Source organism: Bos mutus, chromosome 15, assembly GCF_027580195.1.
Source record: "Bos mutus isolate GX-2022 chromosome 15, NWIPB_WYAK_1.1, whole genome shotgun sequence".
In the NCBI taxonomy this organism is placed as follows: domain Eukaryota; kingdom Metazoa; phylum Chordata; class Mammalia; order Artiodactyla; family Bovidae; genus Bos; species Bos mutus.
The window spans coordinates 4551311-4576464 of record NC_091631.1 but is presented as its reverse complement, the minus strand read 5'-3'; the positions used below and the strand labels follow the sequence as shown (position 1 = coordinate 4576464).

The following is a 25154-nucleotide window of genomic DNA, read 5'->3' as shown; positions in this document are numbered from 1 at the left end:
AAGGTAGCTCTGATTCCTGTGCTAATAGGCATGTGGGCTCAGAAGGGTAACGGGGGGGTTAGGGATTGAGGAATCCACAGGAGAGGCCCGAGGGGAAGGTTCGGATCGCGCTCTGCTGGGATGCTGCCGTACCAATGCCGCAAACAGTGAACTCCCGAAAGTGCCTCGGCCTTTCGCGCTCAGCGCCGACGACCTCCACGAAGCTCCGTTCCACGGCTCCCGCCGCCGCCATCTTCCCGCGCCGCCGCGAGGCCCGACGGGACACCAGCAGGGCCGGGTGGGTGTCGTCACTTCCGGGGGAGGAGCAGGCGGGCAGGTGGAGAAGCCCGGAGAGGTCGAGGGCGGCCGGATCCTGCGTTGTGAGGCGTCCACCGAGTTAGCTGGAGACAAGGTGCGCAGGGAGGGAGCCGAGGGAGAAGGGGCTAGGGGAAGCCTGCGGACTCCACCTGAGGAAACCTTTGCGTGGCCGACTAGGACGCCCCAAGGGGCGGCGCCATTTTCCCGGCGGCCTCGGGGCAGGGGGGGTGGCCGGGTTTGTTTCCATTTTAAAAACGCTGGCGCGGGCCTAGGGTCTCATCCTGCCGCGAGGGGCGAGGTCCAGGGAGGCCCGGCAGACGGGCGCCCTCTGCTGGGTTTCGAGCTTGCGGTCACCTCTCCCTGCGTCGTAGTGTCTGTCAGTGCATCTCCGCTCTGTCTCCTTTTATTCACCCTTAAGCGAGCCTTGGGATGGGATGGTGGGTGATGGGGGCGGGGGCAGTGAAGGGCAGAGTGTCCTTTTGTGTTGGAATTTTTCTGAGAGACTGTATACGAGTATTTTTGTATAATGAACCGTAATATATTCTGGTATTCACCCATCTGGAATGGGTGAATTTAACTCAGATGACCATTATATCTACTACTGTGGGCAAGAATCCCTTAGAAGAAATGGAGTAGCCATCATGGTCAACAAGAGTCCGAAATGCAGTACTTGGATGCAATCTCAAAAACGACAGAATGATCTCTGTTCGTTTCCAAGGCAAACCATTCAATATCACAGTAATCCAAGCCTGTGCCCCAACCAGTAACGCTGAAGAAGCTGAAGTTGAATGGTTCTATGAAGACCTGCAAGACCTTTTAGAACTAACACCCAAAAAAGATGTCCTTTTCATTATAGGGGACTGGAATGCAAAAGTAGGAAGTCAAGAAACACCTAGAGTAACAGGCAAATTTGGCCTTGGAATACGGAATGAAGCAGGGCAAAGGCTATTAAAGTTTTGCCAAGAGAATGCACTGGTCATAGCAAACACCCTCTTCCAACAACACAAGAGAAGACTCTGTACATGGACATCACCAGATGATCAACACCGACATCAGATTAATTATATTCTTTGCAGCCAAAGATGAAGAAGCTCTATGCAGTCAGCAAAAACAAGACCAGGAGCTGACTGTGGCTCAGATCATGAACTCCTTATTGCCAAATTCAGACTTAAATTGAAGAAAGTAGGGAAAATCACTAGACCATTCAGGTATGACCTAAATCAAATCCCTTATGGTTATACAGTGGAAGTGAGAAATAGATTTAAGAGACTAGATCTGATAGAGTGCCTGATGAACTATGGATGGAGGTTCGTGACATTGTACAGGACACAGGGATTAAGACCATCCCCATGGAAAAGAAATGCAAAAAAGCAAAATGGCTGTCTGAGGAGGCCTTACAAATAGCTTTGAAAAGAAGAGAAGTGAAAAGGAAAGATATAAGCATCTGAATGCAGAGTTCCAAAGAATAGCAAGAAGAGATAAGAAAACCTTCCTCAGTGATCAGTGCAAAGAAATAGAGGAAAACAACAGAATGGGAAAGACTAGAGATCTCTTCAAGAAAATTAGAGATACCAAGGGAACATTTCATGCAAAGATGGGCTCGATAAAGGACAGAAATGGTATGGACCTAACAGAAGCAGAAGATATTAAGAAGAGGTGGCAAGAATACACAGAAGAACTGTACAAAAAAGATCTTCATGACCCAGATAATCACGATGGTGTGATCACTGACCTAGAGCCAGACATCCTGGAATGTGAAGTCAAGTGGGCCTTAGAAAGCATCACTACGAACACAGCTAGTGGAGGTGATGGAATTCCAGTTGAGCTATTTCAAATCCTGAAAGCTGATGCTATGAAAGTGCTGCACTCAATATGCCAGCAAACTTGGAAAACTCAGCAGTGGCCACAGGACTGGAAAAGGTCAGTTTTCATTCCAATCCTAAAGAAAGGCAATGCCAAAGAATGCTCAAACTACTGCAAAATTGTACTCATCTCACACACTAGTAAAGTAATGCTCAAAATTCTCCAAGCCAGGCTTCAGCAGTACATGAACTGTGAACTTCCAGATGTTCAAGCTGGTTTTAAAAAAGGCAGAGGAACCAGAGATCAAATTGCCAACATCCGCTGGATCATCAAAAAAGCAAGAGAGTTCCAGAAAAACATCTATTTCTGCTTTATTGATTATGCCAAAGCCTTTGACTGTGTGGATCACAATAAACTGTGGAAAATTCTTCAAGAGATGGGAATACCAGACCACCTGACCTGCCTCTTGAGAGACCTATATTCAGGTCAGGAAGCAACCGTTAGAACTGGACATGGAACAACAGACTGGTTCCAAATGGGAAAAGGAGTACGTCAAGGCTGCATATTGTCACCCTGCTTATTGAACTTATATGCAGAGTACATCATGAGAAACGCTGGGCTGGAAGAAGCACAAGCTGGAATCAAGATTGCCGGGAGAAATATCAGTAACCTCAGATATGCAGATGACACCACCCTTATGGCAGAAAGTGAAGAACTCAAAAGCCTCTTGATGAAAGTGAAAGTGGAGAGTGAAAAAGTTGGCTTAAAGCTCAACATTCAGAAAACGAAGATCATGGCATCTGGTCCCATCACTTTATGGGAAATAGATGGGGAAACAGTAGAAACAGTGTCAGACTTTATTTTTTTGGGCTCCAAAATCACTACAGATGGTGATTGCAGCCATGAAATTAAAAGACGCTTACTTCTTGGAAGGAAAGTTCTGATCAACCTAGATAGCATATTGAAAAGCAGAGATGTTACTTTGCCAACAAAGGTCCATCTAGTCAAGGCTATGGTTTTTCCAGCGGTCATGTATGGATGTGAGAGTTGGACTGTGAACAAAGCTGAGTGCTGAAGAATTGATGCTTTTGAACTGTGGTGTTGAAGAAGACTCTTGAGAGTCCCTTGGACTGCAAGGAGATCCAACCAGTCCATCCTAAAGGAGATCAGTCCTGGGTGTTCATTGGGAGGACTGATGCTAAAGCTGAAACTCCAGTACTTTGGCCACCTCATGCGAAGAGTTGACTCATTGGAAAAGACCCTGATGCTGGAAGGGATTGGGGGCAGGAGGAGAAGGGGAGGACAGAGGATGAGATGGCTGGATGGCATCACTGACTCGATGGACATGAGTTTGGGTGAACTCCGGGAGTTGGTGATGGACAGGGAGACCTGGTGTGCTGCGATTCATGGGGTTGCAAAGAGTCGGACATGACTGAGCGACTGAACTGAACTGAACTGAATGTATTCAGGTAAATATTGATGCTGCTCCCTGCTAGAATTACATAAATGCTGCTCACTTGCATAGGTGAAAGGAATTTGCTGTTTCTTCCATTTGTGATTTGGGTGTTTGGAAGATACTCCAGCTTTAGTCATATGTAGCGCAGAGTAGGGGCTTACCCAGTGGCTCAGGGGTGAAGAATCCACCTGCAATGCAAGGAGGTAAGGGTTCCATCCCTGGGTTGGGAAGATCCCCTGGAGGAAGACATGGCAACCCACTCCAGTATTCTTGCCTAGAGAATTCTATGGGCAGAAGATCCTGATTTGCTGCAGTCCATAGGGTCACAATGGGGTAAGGTTGTCCATGGGGTCACAGTGGGATAAGTCCATGGGTTCACAATGGGCTAAGGTTGTCCATGGGATCACAATGGGCTAAGTCCATGGGGTAAGGTCCACCTTACCTGTCTCCTGAAAAATCTGTATGCAGGTCAAGAAGCAGCAGTTAGAACCGGACATGGAACAAACAACTGGTTCAAAATTGGGAAAGGAATAGGTCAAGGCTTTGTTTTGTCATCTGGCTTATTTAACTTGCATGCAGAGTACATCATGCGAAATGCTGGGCTGGATGAAGCACAAGCTAGAATCAAGATTTCTAGGAGAAATATCAATAACCTCAGATATGCAGATGACACCACCCTTTTGGCAGAAAGCAAAGAAAAACTAAAGAGCCTCTTGATGAAAGTGAAAGAGGAGAGTGAAAAAGTTGGCTTAAAACTCAACATTCAAAAAATGAAGCTCATGGCATCCGGTCCCATCCCTTCATGGCAAATAGATGGGGAAACAATAGAAACAGTGACAGACTTTATTTTGGGGGGCTCCAGAATCACTGCAGATGGTGACTGCAGCCATGAAATTAAAAGGCGCTTGCTCCTTGGAAGAAAAGCTATGACCAACCTAGACAGCATATTAAAAAGCAGAGATATTTTGCCAACAAAGGTCTGTCTAGTCAAGGCTATGGTTTTTCCAGTAGTCATGTGTGGATGTGAGAGTTGGACTGTGAAGAAAGCTGAGTGCTGAAGAATTGATGCTTTTGAACTGTGGTGTTGGAGAAGACTCTTGAGAGTCCCTTGGACTGCAAGGAGATCCAACCAGTCCATCCTAAAGGAGATCAGTCCTGGGTGTTCATTGGAAGGACTGATGCTGAAGCTGCAGCTCCAGTAGTTTGGCCACCTGATGGGAAGAGCTGACTCTGGATAAGACCCTGATGCTGGGAAAGATTGAAGGAAGGAGGAAAAGGGGATGACAGAGGATAAGATGGTTGGATGGCATGATTGATTCAATGGACATGGGTTTGAGTAAGCTCTGGGAGTTGGTGATGGTCAGGGAAGCCTGGTGTGCTGCAGTCCATGGGGTCGCAAAGAGTTAGACATGACAACTGAGCTGAACTGATGGAGTCACAAGAGTGAGACAGCTGAACACAGCACAGGGCAGAGTAGATGTTCTGTGGAGGGAATTGGGATCTATTGGGGGGGAAATAGTCCTTTGCAGGGGGAAAAGGTATTTTTGTCCCCTGCTAGTTAACATTTGTTAAGCACTTCTGTTGTTTCTTGTTAACAGTGGCCGCAACCCTTCACTGGCATTCCCTGTTTCATTCCTCTGTTCTAACTGCTCTCCACTGTTTTTCCAGCTCACTCCTGCTAGTGAGATGGAGCAGGACCCTATGTTCCTTACCATAGCCTGCCTCCCCCCCAACTATGTCCTGTGCCTGCCTTTTGACTGTGAAAAACTTTAGTCAAAAAATAAGTTTAATCAGAGAAGTGAGAAATGCAGAAACAAAGGAAAACAGTTAAAGGAGACTAAATAATAATGTAGTTGTTAAGCATAGTCAAGGACCTTTAGTTCTTTCTCAAGGGCTAACTATTCTGAGCCATATCCTGTGAGCTGTCTTACAGATACTAAAACACCAGGTGGAGAAGTTAGCGACACAATGACCAGACCGTACCCAGGACATGAGTTGCCACAATTCCAAGAATTGGCCACAAAGAAATGAGAACAAAGGGACCCTGGACCTGAAGATTAATGGTACTGAAAACAATCAAGATGATGCTGGTCAGACCACTGATGACCAATCTGAAGATGACTGTTAGAGATGACTGTGCTGTTTCTGCATATAGCCACCGCCCCCCTCTGTCTATAAAAGCTCTCACCCCATTCTCGTGGAGGGGGTTGGGGGAGTTGGCCTTTGGACAGATGTCTGCTACCCTCCCCCAACAGTTGCCAGAATCTGAAATAAAGCAAACTTTCCTTTCCGCCATCCTGGCCTATTTGTTGTCTTTTGAGCGGCAAGCAGCCGGGCCCTGCAAACTCCTTTCAGTAACACCAGAACACCCACTCTAGCAGTGCAGCCCCTCCATCCCACCTGGAGTCCACTGTTCCAGTCACCTTTTCACTGCCTTTCACTTTGTTCTTCAAACCTGTTTGCCAGGGGACTGAAAAGAGTCTTGGGAAACAAACTTGCTTTGGGAGAGAAGGAACCTGTTACTGCCTAATGCCATAGGACCTAACTGTAGTGGCGAGGGGAGCATTCTGGGTGTGATGTGATTTATCTCCCTCCCAACACTCCCACTGGACTTAACTCTGAGGCCTGTGGAGGCAGCATGGGGGACTAGAATGAGAAAGAGACCAAGTTTATTACCAATTCTATGAACCATTGAGGGTTCACAGATGCTGCACTGAGACTGCTCTCACGGAGAGAGCCAGCATTCCCTCCCCCACAAAATGAATGACCCCAGAGCAGTTTTGCCCATTTAAAGGCTTTCCAGAAATCTGGTGATCAAAGGGGTGGAATGAGTCCCTGGCAAGAGCTGGGGTCTAGTGTAGCAGGGGCGGTCCCCAAAGGAGACTGGAGCCTATCCAGTACAGCATCTCTTTTATGGGGGGAGTATTTTAATCCCTTTTTAAAAAAAATTATTAAAGTATAGTTGATTTATAATGTGCTAATTTCTGATATACAGCAAAGTGATTCACTTATACATATGAAAAAAGTTTTAGTTGCTCAGTCGTGTCTTGACTCTTTGTGACCCTGTGGACTGTAACCCACCAGGCTCCTCTGTCCATGGCATTCTCCAGACAGGAATACTGGAGTGGGTAGCTATTCCTTTCTCCAGAGGATCTTCCTGACCCAGGAATGGAACCTAGGTCTCTGGCATTGCAGGCACATCCCTTACTGTCTGAACCACCAGGGAAGCTCATTTATTATAAGCTCATTCTTATTCTTTTCTGTTATGGTTCATCATAGGATATTGAATATAGTTCCCCATGCTATACAGTAAGACATTGCTGTTTATTAGCAGTTTTAAACAGTTGATAGAGTACTTGTACTGTTTAGAAATGGATTATTTCAGAAGCAGATTATTTCATGAATATAGAGATCCCCTGAGAACCCTCAGAAGTTTGAGGGACTCTTCAGCAGGGACTGGGTAGGTGGGGGCAGAAGTCAGTAGAATTTGTTCTTTTTTAATAAAACTGTGCTTTTTTTACCCATGGGATGGGGAAACTTGAGTTTTGTGCTGTTTGGTAAGAATTTTCTATTGCTGATTAACAAATTACTGCAGATTTAGTGGTAATTTAGTGGCTTAAACAATACTCTGATCTCACAGTTCTATAGAAGTCCAACCAGGGTCTCATGGGCCTAATATCATGATGTCTGTAGGGCTATATTCTTTCTGGAGACAAAAAAGAGAATCTCTTTTCTTGTCTTTTCCAGCTTCTAGAGGTCAGCACGTTCTTTGGCTGTTGACACCCTTCTTTCATCTTGAAAGCCAGCAATGTCATCTCTGTCTCTGATCTCCGAGAAAGGTTCTCTGCATCTAAGGACTCATGTGGTTAGGTTGAGCTCACCCAGATAATCCAAATTAATCTCTGCATCTCTAAATACATAAACTGAATCATGTCTGCAAGGTTCCTTTTGCCACGTCAGGTAGCATAACCACAGGTTCCAGGGGTTAGGGTGTGGACATCTTTCTTGGGAGGAGACATTATTTATGATTTTACTAATTATATCATGTTCTGATTTCATTTTCATCACATCCCTTGTGAAGTAATATTATCCCTGTAAGGCAGATGACTTTTCTGAAGTGCTTGTTAAAAATATAGTTTCCGTCCATTGGCATCACCTTAACCCAGAATTCAGTCTTAGTGTTGCTCACTAATAAGGACAACCAGATGTAAAGTGCCTGCTTCTGAGATGACCTTTTGTTTATGTCAATGACCTCTTTCTAGATCCAGAGATTCAAAGCCTCTTATCTTACACTATGGCCATTGGGCACTTCCAACAAGAAATACGCTTGGAGGGTGTCAACCAGGACCCAGAAGGACTCTGAGGGACTGCCACTATAAGCCCCAGGGATTCAAGTACTAACTAGGGTTTGGAAAGGTGGGTCCCTAAAGGCTCAACTCCAGCCCACATGGACGACCCCTACCCTGTAATACTTTCTACGCCTAAAGAAGTTGTCCTACCCATCCCTCTTGGCTTCCCCCTTTTTATCCCTCCTGTCTCCTCCTCTTGGTTGTGTCCTGTGCAAAACAGGGCTTGTACCCACCACCAGTCAAGAAAGGAAATGGGCATATGCTCAAGGCCAGTTGACAGTTACAAGTTATATAACTATAGGCTCTGTTGTGCATATCTTCCCATAATTCAGTCTATTATAATCAGATGTATGTACGTATAGAATATTAGTGAACCCTTAGTGGGCTCCTAGCTGCCTAAGTTGACTTGAGGAAGCCCCTGTGGTTAGTTTGTATCCACTGTGTGCCCAGGGTGCATATGCAGGAGTTGGAAAAGTCTCTGTGGTTATTGGTAACATATCCGTGAACTCTCCTGGGTGTGTCTGGAATGGGGTTTAGAGATCAGCTTGCATCCTGTTGGCCAGGCTAGGCTACCCCTGTTGCTCATGCCTAAATGTCTTGATATAAAATGAAAGACACATTACTTCTAAGGCATCTTTTGTTCTTTTGGCTGCACTTTCAGGCTTGCAGGATCTTAGTCCCCCAACCAGGAATTGAACCTGGGCCCTTGGCAGTGAAAGCATGGAGTCCTAACCACTGGACCATCAGGGAATCCCCTGTAAGGCAGTTTTAAACAACTTTTTAAAATAATTTTTTTGTTTATTTATTTTTTGGCTGTGCTGAATCTTTGTTCCTGTGTGGGCTTTCTCTGGTTGTGATGCTCGGGCTTCTCATTGCAGTGGCTTCTCTTGTTTCAGAGCACGGGCTCCAGGGCACACCGGCTTCGGTAGTTGTGGTTCTCGGCTGTAGGCTATAGAGCTCCAGGGCATGCCGGCTTCGTAGCTGTGGTTCTCGGTTGTAGAGTGAAGGCTGAGTAGTTGTGGCACATGGGCTTAGTTGTTCTGAGGCACGTGGGATCTTCCCAGACTGGGATCAAATCTGTGTCCCCTGCCCTGCAAGGCAGACTCTTAACCTCTGGACCACCACGGAAGCCCCACAACTTTCTTAAGATAGTCTTCACATACTGTAAAATCCCCGCCTCTAAATTGTGCCATTCAATGACTTTGGTATATTCATATAGTTGTGTAACAGTCACCACAATCTCATTTGGGAACATTTTTATCATCCCTAAAAGTCATTGACCATTTCCACCCCCTCAGCCCTTGGAACTGGTAATCTACTTAGGTTTCTATAAATTTAGCTATACTGCATTTATGTATTTCTCCAGGCAATCTTGATTCCAGCTTGTAACTCATCCAGCCCGGCATTTCACATGATGTGCTCTGCATGTAAGTTAAATAAACAGGATGACGATAAACAGTCTTGTCATACTCCTTTCTCAATCCTGAATCAGTCAGTTGTTCCATACAAGGTTCTAACTATTGTTTCTAAAGAACCTCTTGGTAAGGGTGAGGAATGAGAGTGAAAAAGCTGGCTTAAAACTCAGTATTTAAAAAACTAAGATCATGGCATTGGGTCGCATCACTTCATGACAGATAGAAGGGAGAAGGTAGAAGCAGTGACAGAGTCCTTCTTCTTGGGCTCTAAAAATCACTGTGGGTGGTGACTGCAGCCCTGAATTAGAAGACAGTTGCTTCTTGGCAGGAAAGCTATGACAAACCTAGACAATGTATTGAAAAGCAAAGACAGCACTTTGCCAACAGAGGTCCGTGTAGTTGAAAGGTTGTTGCTAAACCACAAAAGACGCCGGGATTCTTGGCCTCTGGAGGAGAAGAATTCAATCTGGGGCCAGAGACAAGGCTTCATCGCTCAGAGCTTTGGTGTAATAAAGTTTTATTAAAGTATAAAAGAGATAGAGAAAGCTTCTGACATAGAGTTCAGAAGGGGGCAGAAAGAGTGCCCCCCCGCTAGTCTTTAGCTGGATGTTACATAGCTACTAGCAGTCTGCTAATTAAAGAAAGGAAATGTCTCAAAACTCAGAGAATGGCACCAGCCCCCTCACCCACAAGATGCATTTTGAAATAACCTTGGCACCAGGTGAGTCATCCTGGGCCATAAAATGATTGACATGAATCTTGAAGAAAGGTAGATTTCCATACAAATACATAGTTTCATTAACATGGATTAGGAGAACAATGCATGAGTATCACATACTGGTTTGTCAAGTCAGTTCTGAGCCTTTAGGCAGAACCGGAACCAACTTGAAGACAAGAGTCTGGGGTAAATACACAGCACATTAACAGAGCTTAAGACAAACATTTCCATAAGAAAAATGCATTGGTTAGCTCAAGGTTTGAGAAAAGTTAAGCTCAGGTAGAACCAGGTGTCATTATGGCAACACAGAATTTTAAGAGAAACCTTTTTTTAAATTTGTATAGAGAAGGGGAAAAAATGTAACACTAGTTTGTTTCCTCCTGCTGCTTAAGAGAGATAAGAAATGTCTGACATTTGCAGCCTATTTCCCCCATTTGGAAACCCCTGGCCTTCCTGCCTGTTACCGTCTGATAGTCAAGGCTATGGTGTTTCCAGTAGTCATGTACAGATGTGAGAACTGGACTGTAAAGAAGGCTGAGCACCGAAGAATTGATGCTTTTGAACTGAGGTGTTGGAGAAGACTCTTGAGTCCCCTGGACAGGAAGGAGATCAAACCAGTCAATCTTAAAGGAAATCAACCCTGAATACTCCTTGGAAGGACTGATACTGAAGCTGAAGCTCCAATCCTTTTGTCACCTGATGTGAAGGGCCGACTCATTGGAAAAGATCCTAAAGGTGGGAAGGATTGAAAGCTGAGAAGAGGGCGACAGAGGCTGAAATGATTGGATGGCATCACTGATTCAATGGGCAAGAACTTGGGCAAACTCCAGGAGATGGTAAGGGACAGGGAGGCCTGGTGTGCTGCACTCCATGGGGTCTTGAAAAGTCGGACTTGGCAGCTGAACAACATTATATATACACACATACATACACAGATATCAGTTGCTGGACATTTGGGTTATTTTCACTTTTTGGCTACTATGAATAATGCTGCTATGAACATATGAAGTATTCTTATAAATATATTTAATTCATACTGTGGCAGGCAGAACAATGCCCCCCGCCCCATATGTCTACTTCCTTATCCCTGGAACCTGTGACCTTACATGGCAGGACTTTGTACTACGTATGAGTACAGTAAGGATCTAGAGATGGAAAGGTGAGCCTGGATCATGCAGGTGGGCCCTGTCTAATCACATAGTCCTTAAAAAGAGAGAACACATCCCTGCTGAGGTTGGAAAGATGAGAGGACCAAAGAAAGGTCAGAGTTACATGAAATGACTGGCATGTAAAGGGGGCCATGGGCAATGAGTGTGGTCAGTCTCCGGAGGCTGCAAAAAGCAGACAGAGATTCTCACCTCGAGTCTCCAAAAAGGAATGAAACCCTGCACACCCTGATGTTAGCTCACTGAGTTTTGCTCTCAGCTAAAGGGAGCTGCCTGGCCTATGGTTATGCCCCCTGCATCCAATGAGTGCTCAGTGTGGGGAGTGTGAAGGTCTCACCCCCTGGGTTGGATCTGGAACGACCCTGAAGGACCATCTGCACTCCAGGGCAGTGACTGGAAATATCTGAGGCTTCAGCTTCTCTTTCTGCCTGTCCTGCCCCTCTCTGTCCCTTCAAGGTGCTCGTTCTGGGAGCACTCTCCAGCAAACGTCCTGCATGCAGATCTCTGCCTCTGAGTATCTCCTCTTGGAATCCTATGGGAGACATTCACTCACACATCAGCTCTTGGCTGATGGATCATCTGAGGATGAGCAGCCAGCTGGGAACCAGCTGGGAAAAAGTAGTTGCAAAGGGAGGATCTTTTCTAAATTCCAAAATTGATGATACAGTACTGGAAAGAACCTCAGCTGGATGGTAGAAGACCGGGGTTCAAGGTCTAGCTCTGTCCCAGCTCACCTCTTGTCACTTGGGAAGTCCCCTCAAGTCACTTGAGTCCCCCAAGATCTCTGTCTCGGTTACTTAGGAGACGGTGTTGCACTCATTGACCTTCAAGTTCTTTCCTGGCACTAAAGCTCTGGTGTCTGTGGTCTGAAAGTCAGAGAGAGGCTGGATCTTCAGCTTCATCTCTCCTTAATTTCAAAGCTCAGAACTGAGCCCACCCCAGGTGCTCCCAGGGTCTGAGGACTGACGTGTCCTCCCTGAGTCAAAATTGACTTCAGAGTCACACAACCTGTGACCCACCCATCAGCAGGCATCAGCTCTTTCCACTAGGAAGCCTACACAAGCTTCTAGACCAGCCTGTCACCCACCAGGGAGCAGAAACTAGAAGGAAGAAAGCTACAATCCAGCAGCCTGTGGTCTGCAAATGCAGGCTAGACACTGCCCTGGGACCGCTGGCCCCTGGCCCTTGGGTGATGAGAGAGGAGGGCACTTCTGGGACCCATAGGACCTCTCCTACTGAAGGCTGCTTCTCCAGAGTTGAGAAACACAACCCAAAATGAGGTGGCAGGGGAATCTGTTTCAGATGAAGAATCAAGATAAAACTCCAGAAAATCCAAGTGATGTGGAGATAGGCAGTCTACCGGAGAAAGAGTTCAGACTAACAATGGTAATGAGTTACATGAGTTAGTCACTCAGTCGTGCCTGACTCTTTGCGACCCCATGGACTGCAGCCCACCAAGCTCCTCTGTCCATGAGATTTTCCAGGCAAGAGTACTAGAGTGGGTTGCCATTTCCTTCTCCAGAGGATCTTCCCAACCCAGGGATTGAACCCCAGTCTCCTGCACTGCAGGCAGATTCTTTACCGAGTGAGCTACAAGGGAAGCCCTTGTAAACAGTGATAAAGTAACAGTGGTAAAGGTGATCCAAGAACTAGGGAGAAAAATGGATGCACAGATCCATAAGTTAGAAGGATTTTTTTAAACAAAGAGGAAGTATAAAGGACAACCAAAACAATTGAACAATGCAATAACTGGAATGAAAGACACACTGGAAGGAACCAATAGTAGAGTAAATGAAGCAGAGCAGACTAGTGAGCTGGAAGGCTGAGTAGGGGAAATCACTATGGTGGAGCAGAGGAAAGAAAGAAAAGAGGACAGTTTAAGAAACCTCTGGACCAACAGTTAGCACCCTAAGATTCACATTATCAGGGTCTCAGAAGGAGAAGAGAGAGAGAGGGCCTGAGAAAATGTTTGAAGAGAGAATAGCTGAAAACTTCCCTAACCTGGGAAAGGAAACAGTCACCCACAGGAAACAGAGAGCATTCCAAACAGGTAAACCCACAGAAGAACACACCACGACACACTGTAGTCAAAATGACAATTAAAAGTAGAAGATATTAAAAGCAACGGGAAAAGCAACTGATAACATACAAGGGAACTCCCATAAGGTTATCAGCTGGTTTTTCAGCAAAAACTGCAGAGGAGAAGGGAGTGACATGATATGTTTAAAATAAAAACTAAACAGAATATCCGTCAGGCAAGAGCTGCTGTAAGGGTTTAAGATGATGCCAGTAAAAACTGGGTGCCAGCTGGCGGTTCTGCTGGGTTCAGCAGAGTTATATCATCATACAGGTAGCAGGAAGTGGTGGGCAGGAAGATTCAGGACCATCATCAGACCATGATAAATTGTATTGTTCCTAAAGGGTTGAAGTACAATCAAGCTACTCAGACCCTCCACCCAGGGCAGGACACTAGACAGGTGAAGGGTCTCAACTTTGGCAGCAAAGAAGATGCCAGTGTCCACAAGTGCCCTGATGCATGCCTTAGAAGTGTTGAATTCATAGGAAACAGGGACAAAATTCCCGACTACCTGCCCAAGTTCACAATGGCCCATCACAATTTGGAAATTCAAAGAAGGCAGCTACAAGCTCAGCAACCATAAAAGCAGCTGGCATGGGAAAGGCTGGAGAGAGAAAGAAGGGAAAGGGTGAGATTGGAGAGGGAGAGGGTAGAAAGGGAGAGGCCGGGGAGGGAGCGACTGGAACAGGAGCAGTTGGAGAGAGAGAAGAGGGAACGTCAGGATCACTGGAGCAGGAGAGGAGTGGGAGAGGCTTCAGAGACTGGACCTGGTGAGGGGACGGTAACAGCACAGGAGCAGCTAGAGAGGGCGCGAGAGCAGAGAATATTAAATGCCCCCACCTCTGCCTCTGTGGAGAGTCCTCTGAACTCCGTGCCAGGGGCCTCCTCAGCTTCGGAGCCAGGCTTGCAGGCAGCTGCTCAGGGCATTGTCATGGGACCACCTGCACCCCAGCCACCCCTCCACTCCCCGCCCAGGTCCTGCCCAGGCATCAGCCGCACCCCCTCCTCCCCCAGGGTCCCCTCCACCCACTCCACTTCCATCCTCAGGGCCTCCACCTCCTCCACCACCTCTTCCTAGTCAAGTACCCCCCTCCTCCTCCACCCCCTCTTCCTGCTCCTCACCTCCCTGCATCTGGATTTCACCCCCCAGCCACGGGATTCACGTCTGAAGACAATCGCCCTTTAACTGGACTTGCAGCTGCAGTTGCTGACCCAAAACTTAGCAAAGTGTCACGGATGGAGGATGCCTCTTTCCAAGCGGAGGAAGTTTGATTGGTGTGAATTCGGCCTCATCTAAAAGAGATACGGTCGTGGAAATGGACCCCTTCCTCTAGAGGGTACTGATTTAGTGGAAGAAATGAGTGCCCTGCTGGCCAGGAGGAAAAGAATTGCTGAAAAGGGATCAACAATAGAACAAAAAGAGGGCAAAAATGAAGATTCAGAGTCTGTAACTTCTAAGGCCTCTTCAACCAGTACGCCTGAACCGACAGGAGAACCTTGGGAAAAAACAAATACAAGGAATGGCAGCAAGTCACCTGTTGTTTCCAGATGTGATTCTCCGAAGAAAAACCAGATCTTTTTGATCACAGGCCCTATGACTCATTACACAGACCAAACTCTGCACCCTGGTCACAGGGCAGTGCTGGCAGAGTCCAGACGGGGGGCCTGGACTAGGACAGATTGAAGCAGGACATTTTAGATGAAACGAGAAAAGAATTAGCCAAAAGAAAAGCTCACTGATGCAATCAAGCTGGAAGTGAGCAAGTCAAATGCTGCCTAGAGAAACAAACTAAGGAGAGATAGGACTTAAATCTGGAGAGAGAGAGGAAAAAAAAAAAAAAAAAACCAACCCCTGCAAAGAACACTAACAATGAAACCTTTACATTTTGTGAGCTGTAAGATGATGGAGACAAACAGTTGGAAAGGAGGGAAAAAACCAACATGCTTTGAAAGCCTTCAGATGATACTACTCTGGCTGTTTCTCTCCCAGTTTGCTGCTTTTTCCCCCCTGACCTTTATAGCAAGATGGAAGACAATCGTATAGGAATTCCTGTATCAGTTACATAGAAAATACGAAACCCATCAGGTAAGAACACTGTGCTGTGAAATATTTTCATGTCAAGACAAAATCGCACATTTTCCATAATCCATTGCTAAAATAAAGAAGAGAGGGCTTCCCTGCCTGCTCAGTGGTTAAGAATCTGCCTGCCAATGCAGGAGATATGGGTTCGATCCCTGATCTGGGAAGATCCCACCTGCTGTGGAGCAACTAAGCCCGTGTGCCACAACTATTGAAGCCCGAGTGCCCTACAGCCCTTGCTCTGCAACAAGAGAAACCCCCGCTGTGGGAAGCCCCAGCACTGCAACTAGAGTTAAACCCTGCTCGCTGCAGCTACAGAAAAGCTTGAGCACAGCTCAAAGATAATAAGAGACCCAGCACAGCCAAAGATAATAAAGTTATTTTTAAAAAAGGAGAGAAAGACTTGAGAAGTTTTTTTCAGAGAACGTTGGTGAAGAATTTGGCAAGTTGCAAATGCAACGAAGAGTAGCCCCCAGTCGCTGCAACTGGAAAAAGCCCACACATGGCAGCGAATACCCAGCACAGCCAGAAATAAACAACTAAATAAATAAAAAAGGATTTGGCAAGTTATACTGTTGTGTTTCAGGTTTGTCTCCCTGTCATATTTGATGTTGCGATAATAATTGAGATCAGCCCCGTAGGTTAAGATCATAAAATACAGAATAAGTGGAACTGTATATGCTTTCAGAGGGTGATATTTACAAGAAAGTGTCCTAAAAATTATTTGTCCAGAGTGAGGAATTTTAGAATGATAGGAAGTCTCTCAAGTTTAGTCCTCATGCAATGTCATAGATTCAAGCATAAAGTTCATCCAGAATTAAAAGATGTAGATGCCTTCCTAAATTATTACAATGCTTTACCAAATTATGACTCCTACAAATACGAACCAGTGGTCAAATGTAAAACAATATATTGTAGATTTGGGACGTCCCTGCTGGTCCAGTGGTTAATAATCGCCTTGCGATGCAGGGGACTAGGGTTCAATCCCTGGTCTGGGAGCTAAGATTCCACCTAAGCCTGTGAGTCGCAACTATCGAACCCGAGCACCTCAACTAGGAAGCCTACCACTGCAATGAAAGATCCTGCGTGATGCAGTGGAGACCTGATGCAGCAAAATACATTCATAAAAATAAAGTGTTTAAAAAGTATGTTGTAGATTCATTGTAGGTTTTCAACCTTTTTTACATTTATGCATGTGGACATGTTTATAATATAATTACAAGCACCACAAAACTAGCTTTTTAAATTGCACACCTTAGTGCATGTCATACTGATATGTAGTGACCTTTTCAAGGCCTTGTCATTGTTTAGTTGCTAAGTCACGTCTGACTCTTTGCGACCCCATGGACTGCAGCACGCCAGGCTCTTCTGTCCTCCACTACCTCCCGGAGTTTGCCCAAATTCATGTCCATTGAGTCGGTGATGCTATCTAAGTATCTCATCCTCTGCTACCCCTTTCTCCTTTCTCCTTTTCCCTTCAGTTTTTTCCCAGGATCAGAGTCTTTTCCAATGAGTCAGCTCTTCTGATTTTAGACTATAGAGTGGTTGCAAAATAGTGTTATACAAAGGGTTTCCGTACTCTATTAATCCCTGCTGCTGCTGCTGCTGCTGCTAAGTCACTTCAGTCGTGTCCAACTCTGTGCGACCCCATAGACGGCAGCCCAGCAGGCTCCCCCGTCCCTGAGATTCTCCAGGCAAGAACACAGGAATGGCTTGCCATTTCCTTCTCCAATGCATGAAAGTGAAAAGTGAAAGTGAAGTCGCTCAGTCGTGTCCAACCCTCAGCGACCCCATGGATTGCAGCCTACCAGGCTCCTCCATCCATGGGATTTTCCAGGCAGGAGTACTGGAGTGGGGTGCCATTGCCTTCTCTGCTATTAATCCCTAATGTTAACATTTAACATAACCATAGTACAGTTACCAAAAATAGGGTTAAAAATGGTACAAGACTATAAACCAGGTGTTGGCAAGGTTTTACTGTAAAAGGCAAGTAGTAACTATTTTATATATTTGTCACTACTTTGTAACCACCGTTATAGCACAAAAATAGCCATAGACAATTTGTAGCAAATGAGAGTATATCCAATCAAACTTTATTTTAAGAGCAGGTGGCAGAGCAGATGAGATCCATGGGCTGTGTAGTGGGCTAACACCTGCAGAGGCTGCTTTTAAATTTTAAGTTGCAAAACTAGTAAAGTAGCAGTGATGACAGCAATCACGGTGACAGAAATTAGACAAAGGGGGAAGAGTGAGGGGCTGTGCATACTTTTCTTTCAAGAAATAAAATGAGACTTCGGTGGTAGGGAGAAGGAGCTAGATACTCTACTCATTACCCTGTGTGTGACTGTGTGTGTGCATGCGTGACTGTGTGGGCACTCAGGTGTGTGCATATAGTCCACTCCCCTTTCTTTGAAGCTTCTGAGATTAAAACGGGAGAAAGCCTGTATGCTGCAATGATAGAGTGTTTTTGAAAATGTAGGAAATCAGAAATTTTCCAGGTTCTTCATTTTGATTTATGCTTGAGTTATTTTGTGCCTTATTTGCAGGCAGCAAGTATCAATCAAAACTGAAGATTGAACACGAATGTTGAGTTCTTACGCTTCGGGTGTACTTCCTTTTTAGAGTTTTTGGTTCTCTGCTATTTTTATCGTACTGTGTCATTTAAATTTCCTACATGCTACCTTCATTTGTGCAGTTGAAGTAAAATTTCAATAAAAAATATGGTTTTTAAATTGATGGGACATCCTCATTTCCCAGGAATCCAGGGATTATTGGGTTTTTCCCCATTTTTATCCATATTTTATTTTTCCCTGTTGCCATCACATCTGTAGTTACCAAAACCAGTCAACTGTGTAAGATCAATTTAGTAGGAAACAAACTCTCATTTATGAAAGAATGTTCTGAGTCTTAGAAGAAAACATTGCTCTTGGATATCAATCTGGAATTCACAAATGCTAGTAAGTCAGTTTTTAAATGTTTTAAAGTTTAACCCACATTGACATCATAGGAAATCCACTGAGAAATGCTTTTCTAGGCTGAACGCTTGTTTCCCCTTAGCCTCCCCCAACAGAGCATGTGCGTGTTATGACCATGCGCGTTCAGTCGCATCCAACTCTGTGGCGCCCTGGACTGTAGCCCACGGGGCTGCTCTGGCCACATGGGATTCTCCAGGCAAGAATACTGGAGCAGGTTGCCATTTCCTTCTCCAGGGGTTCTTCCTGACCTAGGGATTGAACCCAAGTCTCTTGCATCTCCTGCACTGGCAGGTGGGTTCTTTACCACTGAGCCATCTGGGAATCCCAGTGTACATGTTAATTATCTTCATTTTACAATCACTGCTCTCCCACCACTATACCGAGATCACCTAAACTGTGTGTGTTGCATTCTGAATGTTCTTAGTTATGTATTAACTGCAAAAGATTTTCTGCATTAACCTGTCACTTGAATTCTTTGGCTACTATTGGAGATGAAGTCCAAAGAACTCTTTTTTGTCCCCCCAAAGAACTCTTAAATGACACTCCTCTGGAGGCGGTTATTTTTATAGAAATTAGCAACCAGTACCTGTATCTGTGCTGATCCCACCTGGGAGACAACTTGTAAGACTAAAGAATCATTTGATGCAACAGCCAACTCAGTGACTCAAAACCGAAGGTTAAGTTTAAAGAAAATCGAGGATAAGAGGCAATCCTGGGGGAACTCATTCTAGGCAATCAATCATTGTGCCTCTATGTGTGCGTCTGTGTGTGTGGAAGGCATTAGGAGATTGATTCAGGGCAGGCTGGCAGGGTCCCAGACGGCTCTCTTTTTTGGGTGGCAGTGATCTGAGGGAGCAGAATCTGGCAAGCAGCAAGTAAAGAGCAGCAGTAAAGAGCTGGGGGCATTTATATTCAACCCCCTCTGCAGTCAAGGCTTCCCTGGTGGCTCAGCAGTAAGGAATCCACCTGCAATGCAGGAACTGCAGGAGACCTGAGTTTGATCCCTGGGTCAGGAAGACCCCCTGGAGGAGGGCATGGCAACCCACTCCAGTATTCTTGCCTGGAGAATCCAGTGGGCAGAGGAGCCTTCGGGGCTACAGTCCATAGGGTCGCAAAGTGTCGGACACGGCTGAAGCGACTTAGCACGCACAGTGGAGTCAAGCCTACCACTTGGGGAATTCCCTGGCGGTCTAGTGGTAAGGACTCACCTCTCACTGCCAAGGGCTGGGGTTCATGCACCAGCATCATAGGCTTGTGGGACTTCTTTGGGACACGTAAGATGGAAACGGCTCACACACAACAGGACAGGAATCGTTTCACTTGATTCAGGTGTAGCAGTTCAGCTGTCCCTCACTGCAGGCACACAAGAGAAATTCCTCCTTGGGTCCAGGGCAGTGACCAGGCACCGCTGCTAGTGTCTCCTGGAGTGTCCTTTCTGGCTTCAAACTGAGGCCGAGACTGTACCGGTCATGTAAATTTCATCACGCAGATTCTTACATCTTTGGATGATGGTTTTCATGTAACTTTTCAAAGTCCGCAGCTAACATCTTTAACCCATTTCCAAGCTCCATTTGTTCCTTTTAAACTTCAACCTCCAGCTCTCTTCTCCCATCTCCGTAGATGCCGAAGAAAGACCCCGTATCCCAGCAAGCCTCTGAATTACAGTGAGCTGTCTCATTTTTCCTCTTATTTTCAACATTCATCAGAGCTTAAAAGTTCCTAATAAGTGTTTGGAAGAATGACTAAAAGTGAATAAATGCACATGTACATTCTTAGAAAACTTAAATATTCTTTTTGGTGTGGTTGTAACATAAATGGGGCTTCCCTGGTGGCTCAGCTGGTAAAGAATTCGCCTGCCAATGCAGGAAACGTGAGACATGGATTCGATCCCTGGGTCAGGAAGATCCCCCAGAGAAGGAAACGGCAACCCACTCCAGTATTCTTGTCTGGAAAATTCTATGGACAAGGGTGCCTGGCAGGCTACAGTCCCTGGGGTTGCAAAGAGTGAGACACTAAGGAAAACACACACACACACACACACACACACACACACCACACACACACACACACACACACACCCCCCACCCCACCCCCCCCACCCGCCCCCCCACCACACACAGTAACTTAAATGGAATTATGTTGCCATCTAGTGGTGAGGTGATGACTTCATTTAGAAATAAAATGCAGAATGTTACTAAGGTTGTTGTTTGTGCAGCATGTTTTATTTACAAATACTTTCATAGGAAAAATAGTTTTATTGCTTGACACTATTATCTTGCTTTACCTCGAGAATGTCTTGATTTGCCAGATCACCACTAAGTAGAAGAGTATTATAAATTGAACTTCAAAGCAGATTTTCCTACACTAACTGAATAGCTATTCCTTCAAAGAAGAATTCAGTGGTTGAAATAAGTATGGGAGATGATGACAAAGTTCAACACGTTTCTTTCCTGCAGAACTTTTCAGAGACATTAATGTGATAGTGTGCTTTGTGAAACTCCAAGAGGGCCTTACGAGCAATGTGTTTCCCGGACTCTATGTTCTTTTCATTGGAAGGACTGATGCTGAAGCTGAAGCTCCAATCCTTTCACCACCTGATTCAAAGAGCCGACTCATTGGAAAAGACGCTGAACCTGGGAAAGATTGAGGGCAGGGGGAGAAGGGGGCGAGAGTGAACGAGATGGTTGGATGGGATCATTGACTCAATGGACATGAATTTGAGCAAACTCCGGGAGATAGTGAAGGCCAGGGAAGCCTAGCGTGCTGCAGCCCATGGGGTCGCAAAGAGTCAGACATGACTTAGTGACTGAACAAGAATGAATACTCTTTACAAGGAAAGTATTTCATTGGACCATTGTTCTATGGGGAAAAAATTGGGGGAAACACTGCTGTGTTTTAATTTTCCTCATATATTAAAATATTCAGACTTTTCATTTTGTTGTAGTGGGTATGGGGACTTCTTGTTTGTATGGAAGCATGTTTAGGCTTACTAAGATATGGGAAAATTCACTAAGATTAATTTACTACATTTTATCAATAAAAGAAAGATTCTTAAAAAAAAAAAAACCTATTACTGCATATTGTCTTCCTGACTACAAAGCCTTTTTTGGCTTTCGTGTCCATGTTCTAGACACAGTGAATTCAAGGTACATTGTAAGAAGTCAGTAGCCATGACTTACAATTATAAGGCTCTTAGTTAATTTTTCGGTAATAAATTCTTAAAAAAATTTTTTTAATATAACTTTATTTATTTTAATTGGAGGCTATTTACTTTCCAATATTGTATTGGTTTTTCCATGAATCCTCCACGGGTGTACATGTGTTCCCCATCCTGAACCCCTCTCCCACCTCCCTCCCCAGCCCATTCCTCTGGGTCATCCCAGTGCACCAGCCTGGAGCACCCTGTATCATGCATTGAACCTGGACTGGCGATTTGTTTCACATATGATATTATACATGTTTCAGTGCCAGTCTCCCAAATCATCCCTCCCTCTCCCTCTCCCACAGAGTCCAAAAGACTGTTCTATACATCTGTGTCTCTTTTGCTGTCTCACATATAGGGTTATCGTTACCATCTTTCTAAATTCCATATATATGTGTTAGTATACTGTATTGGTGTTTTTCTTTCTGGCTTATTTCACTCTGTATAATAGGCTCAAGTTTCATCCACCTCATTAGAACTGATTCAAATGTATTCTTTTTAATGGCTGAGTAATATTCCATTGTGTATATGTACCACAGCTCTCTTATCCATTCATCTGCTGATGGACATCTAGGTTGCTTCCGTGTCCTGGCTGTTATAAACAGTGCTGCGATGAACATTGGGGTACACATGTCTCTTTCAATTCTGTTTTCCTCTTTTTTTTTTAATTAACTTTATTCATTTTTGGCTGTGTTGGGTGTTTGTTGCTGGCATTTCTCTGGCTGTGGTGAGTGGTCTTGATGGGGTCTTCTCTTGTGGAGCTTGGGCTCTGGGGCTCGTGGGCTCAGAAGTTGTGGCTGCCAGGTTCTAGAGCACAGGCTCAATAGTTGTGGCCCACGGGCTTAGTTGCTCCATGGCCCGTGGGCTCTTCCCAGATAACATATCGAACCTGTGTTTCCTGGATTGATAGGCAGATTCTTTACCATTGAACCACCAGGGAAGCCTGGTAATCATTTCTTTAATTGAAATTAGCATCATTTCACATTGACTACTTTTTACAAAATCTACCTGGGTTCTAGGAATGTGGTTTCCTGCCATGCGGACAGTCACTTTCAATAATAGCTGTTAGTGATAGCAGAATGACTTGGGATATAACCACAATGCAAATGACTTGAAATTTTCTATTTCTGGTCTTTTTTTTAAAATTACCGTTCACATATGTGTTGCCGAATTAATCATAGCAACTCAATTTCAAATTCCTGGCAGTAGCTTCATTTCCCCTTCGTTTATTTAGACTTGCAGTCTTGATTGCGCTAGACATGTGCTAGTCACTGGGCTTAGACAGATCCCTTAGGATACAGGTTCTGTGCGGTCAGGGGTCTTGTCTCCCTCATTTTCTGTTGTATCACTGGTGCCTGGCATGGTGACCAGCACTTCGTCAGTGTTCATGAAGTATTTGTGGACAGAATAAAACTTTCACACACTCTGCTTTTGAGAGTCTCCCGACCGCAGCCACGAAATTAAAAGACGCTTACTCCTTGGAAGAAAAGCTATGACAAACCTAGACATCGTATTAACTAGACAGGGTATTAAAAAGCAGAGACATCACTTTGCTGACAACGGTCTGTATAGTCAAAGCTATGGCTTTTCCAGTAGTCATGTATGAATGTGAGAGTTGAACCATAGAGAAGGCTGAGCGCCAAAGAATTGATTCTTTCAATTTGTATTGCTGGACAAGACTCTTGAGAGTCCCTTGGATTGCAAGGAGATCCAACCAGTCCACCCTAAAAGGAAATAAATCCTGAATATTCATTGGAAGGACTGATGCTGAAGCTCCAATCCTTTGGCCACCTGATAACAAAGAGCCAATTCATTGGAAAAGGCCCTGATGCTGTGAAAGATCAAATGCAAAAGGAGAAGAAAGTGGCAGACGATGAGATGGTTTGATAGCATCAGTGACTCAATGGACATGAGTTTGAGCACACTCCAGGAAACAGTGAGGGACAGGGAAGTCTGGCAGGCTGCAGTCCATGGGTCACAAGAATCTGGACATGACTTAGAACATGTCTTAGAACAACAACAGTGGTTTAATAGACAAAGGAGAAAGGACAGTAAAATACGCTAATTGATATAAGAGAGATAGGTACCAAAAGGAGAAAGTGCATTCCAGGCAAAAAGTCTTAAAAAGCATGGAGAGAACTGGAGTAAGAAGGCTGGGGACCTTTTTTGAGAGCTTTTCCTTTCTTACTGAGGAGTTTACATTATCATTATACATTATATAAGATAATTATACATTATCATTGTAGATTTGGTGTACTAATTTTATTGGATCTCAAACAAAAACTTTGTAAATAGTTAAAAGAAAGTTTTTTTGAAAGGTTGATCTGATCCCAGTGTAGAGAAACTTAATATGCATGGGCCTTGTTGAAACACAGCAGACATCTCTGTATGCTTGGTAGCTCATGGGGAAGCCAGGCTGACATTGTAAGTTCTTAATAATTGCCCCAACATGCTGTCTAGAATTTTGAAATTCTCCCCAGGAAACCCCCAGAGCAGAGCCCTGCAGGAGAAGTTTCTTTTAAAAGCAAAATTGTGGAATAAGCGAAGTGTGTCGGTGACATCTCACTTCCCTTTTCATGATTTCTTTCTACCCAGTTAGGAAACCACCCTGATTCAGACAGCAGGGCCTTCTGCTGGCCTGTGAAAGCCTAGAGTTCCCACCCAGACCTAATCTTCCTGGGTTTTGGATTTATCCTTGGGGACCGTATGCCTTGGATTTTTTTTCACCTTTCCTATAATGTTTCCCATAAATTTCAATATGTTGTGATTCATTACATGCTTACTTAAATGTTAGTTTTATATCTTTGTAAGAGCTTGCATGTATTATTTAATTCACAAAAATCAGAAAAAAAAAATCCTTGCTTGAATCATCTATCCTGACTTTTGCTTCTATGAAGTGTGCTGTGCCTATTGAAACCAGCACTGGAAATGATCTGATATGAATTCGCCTGAGACGCTGATGATATAAAAGCTTAATGAATTGCCCTTCCCAGAGGTATGGGTCCTGCAACGCACATTGCCCTAACCCACAGAGCCTTGTCACTCTTCTCTCTTGCTCATCTTGCTGATCAGTTGGGGGAGTCCTTTCCTACCTCATTGTTGTTTTGACATAGTCATTCAGACAGCTGCTACCAGTTGACGGGGATTGACATGTGATACATAATCAATTCACCATCTAATTCAAAGGGACGGTGAAATTGGAGGCATCAATAAGGAACCAGATGTTTTGGCAGGCTCAACAGGGACAGTTAAGTCATCTCGGTAAAATATGTTTAATATTGAACTTCAAGACCAGGATCAAAGCTGATTCAGTAAATGGGACTTTCCTGGTGGTCAAGGGGTTAGGGACCCGCCTTGCAATGCAAGGTTCGATCCCTGATCCGGGAACCAAGCTCTCACATGCCGTGGAGCCGCCAAGCCTGCAGGCCACAACCACTGGAACCTGTTCACTCTGGACCCAAGTGCTACAACGAGGAAGTCCACGGGCCATACAGATTACTCCACATGGTGCAACGAAAATCACAGGGGCTGCAACTAAGACCCAACAGAGCCAAATAAATAAATTCTTGTTTTAAAAAAGCTGATCCAGTAAAGAGTTTTAGTTGCATGTACATGA

General features: G+C 44.8%; 1 protein-coding gene and 1 pseudogene across 1 annotated transcript in view; one reads left to right on the top strand and one right to left on the bottom strand.

Annotated features, from left to right (window-relative positions):
* Positions 1 to 247, bottom strand: part of NUP160 (nucleoporin 160) — a 43639-nt gene extending 43392 nt beyond the window's left edge. Inside the window, exon 1 of the mRNA XM_005909819.3 lies at positions 133 to 247. Coding sequence (XP_005909881.2) covers positions 133 to 232 — 100 coding nt within the window. The 5' untranslated portion in view covers positions 233 to 247. The remainder of the gene's footprint in view (positions 1 to 132) is intronic.
* On the top strand, positions 237 to 15875 carry LOC138990980 (protein enabled homolog pseudogene; annotated as a pseudogene).
* Positions 15876 to 25154: the final 9279 nt, after the last annotated feature.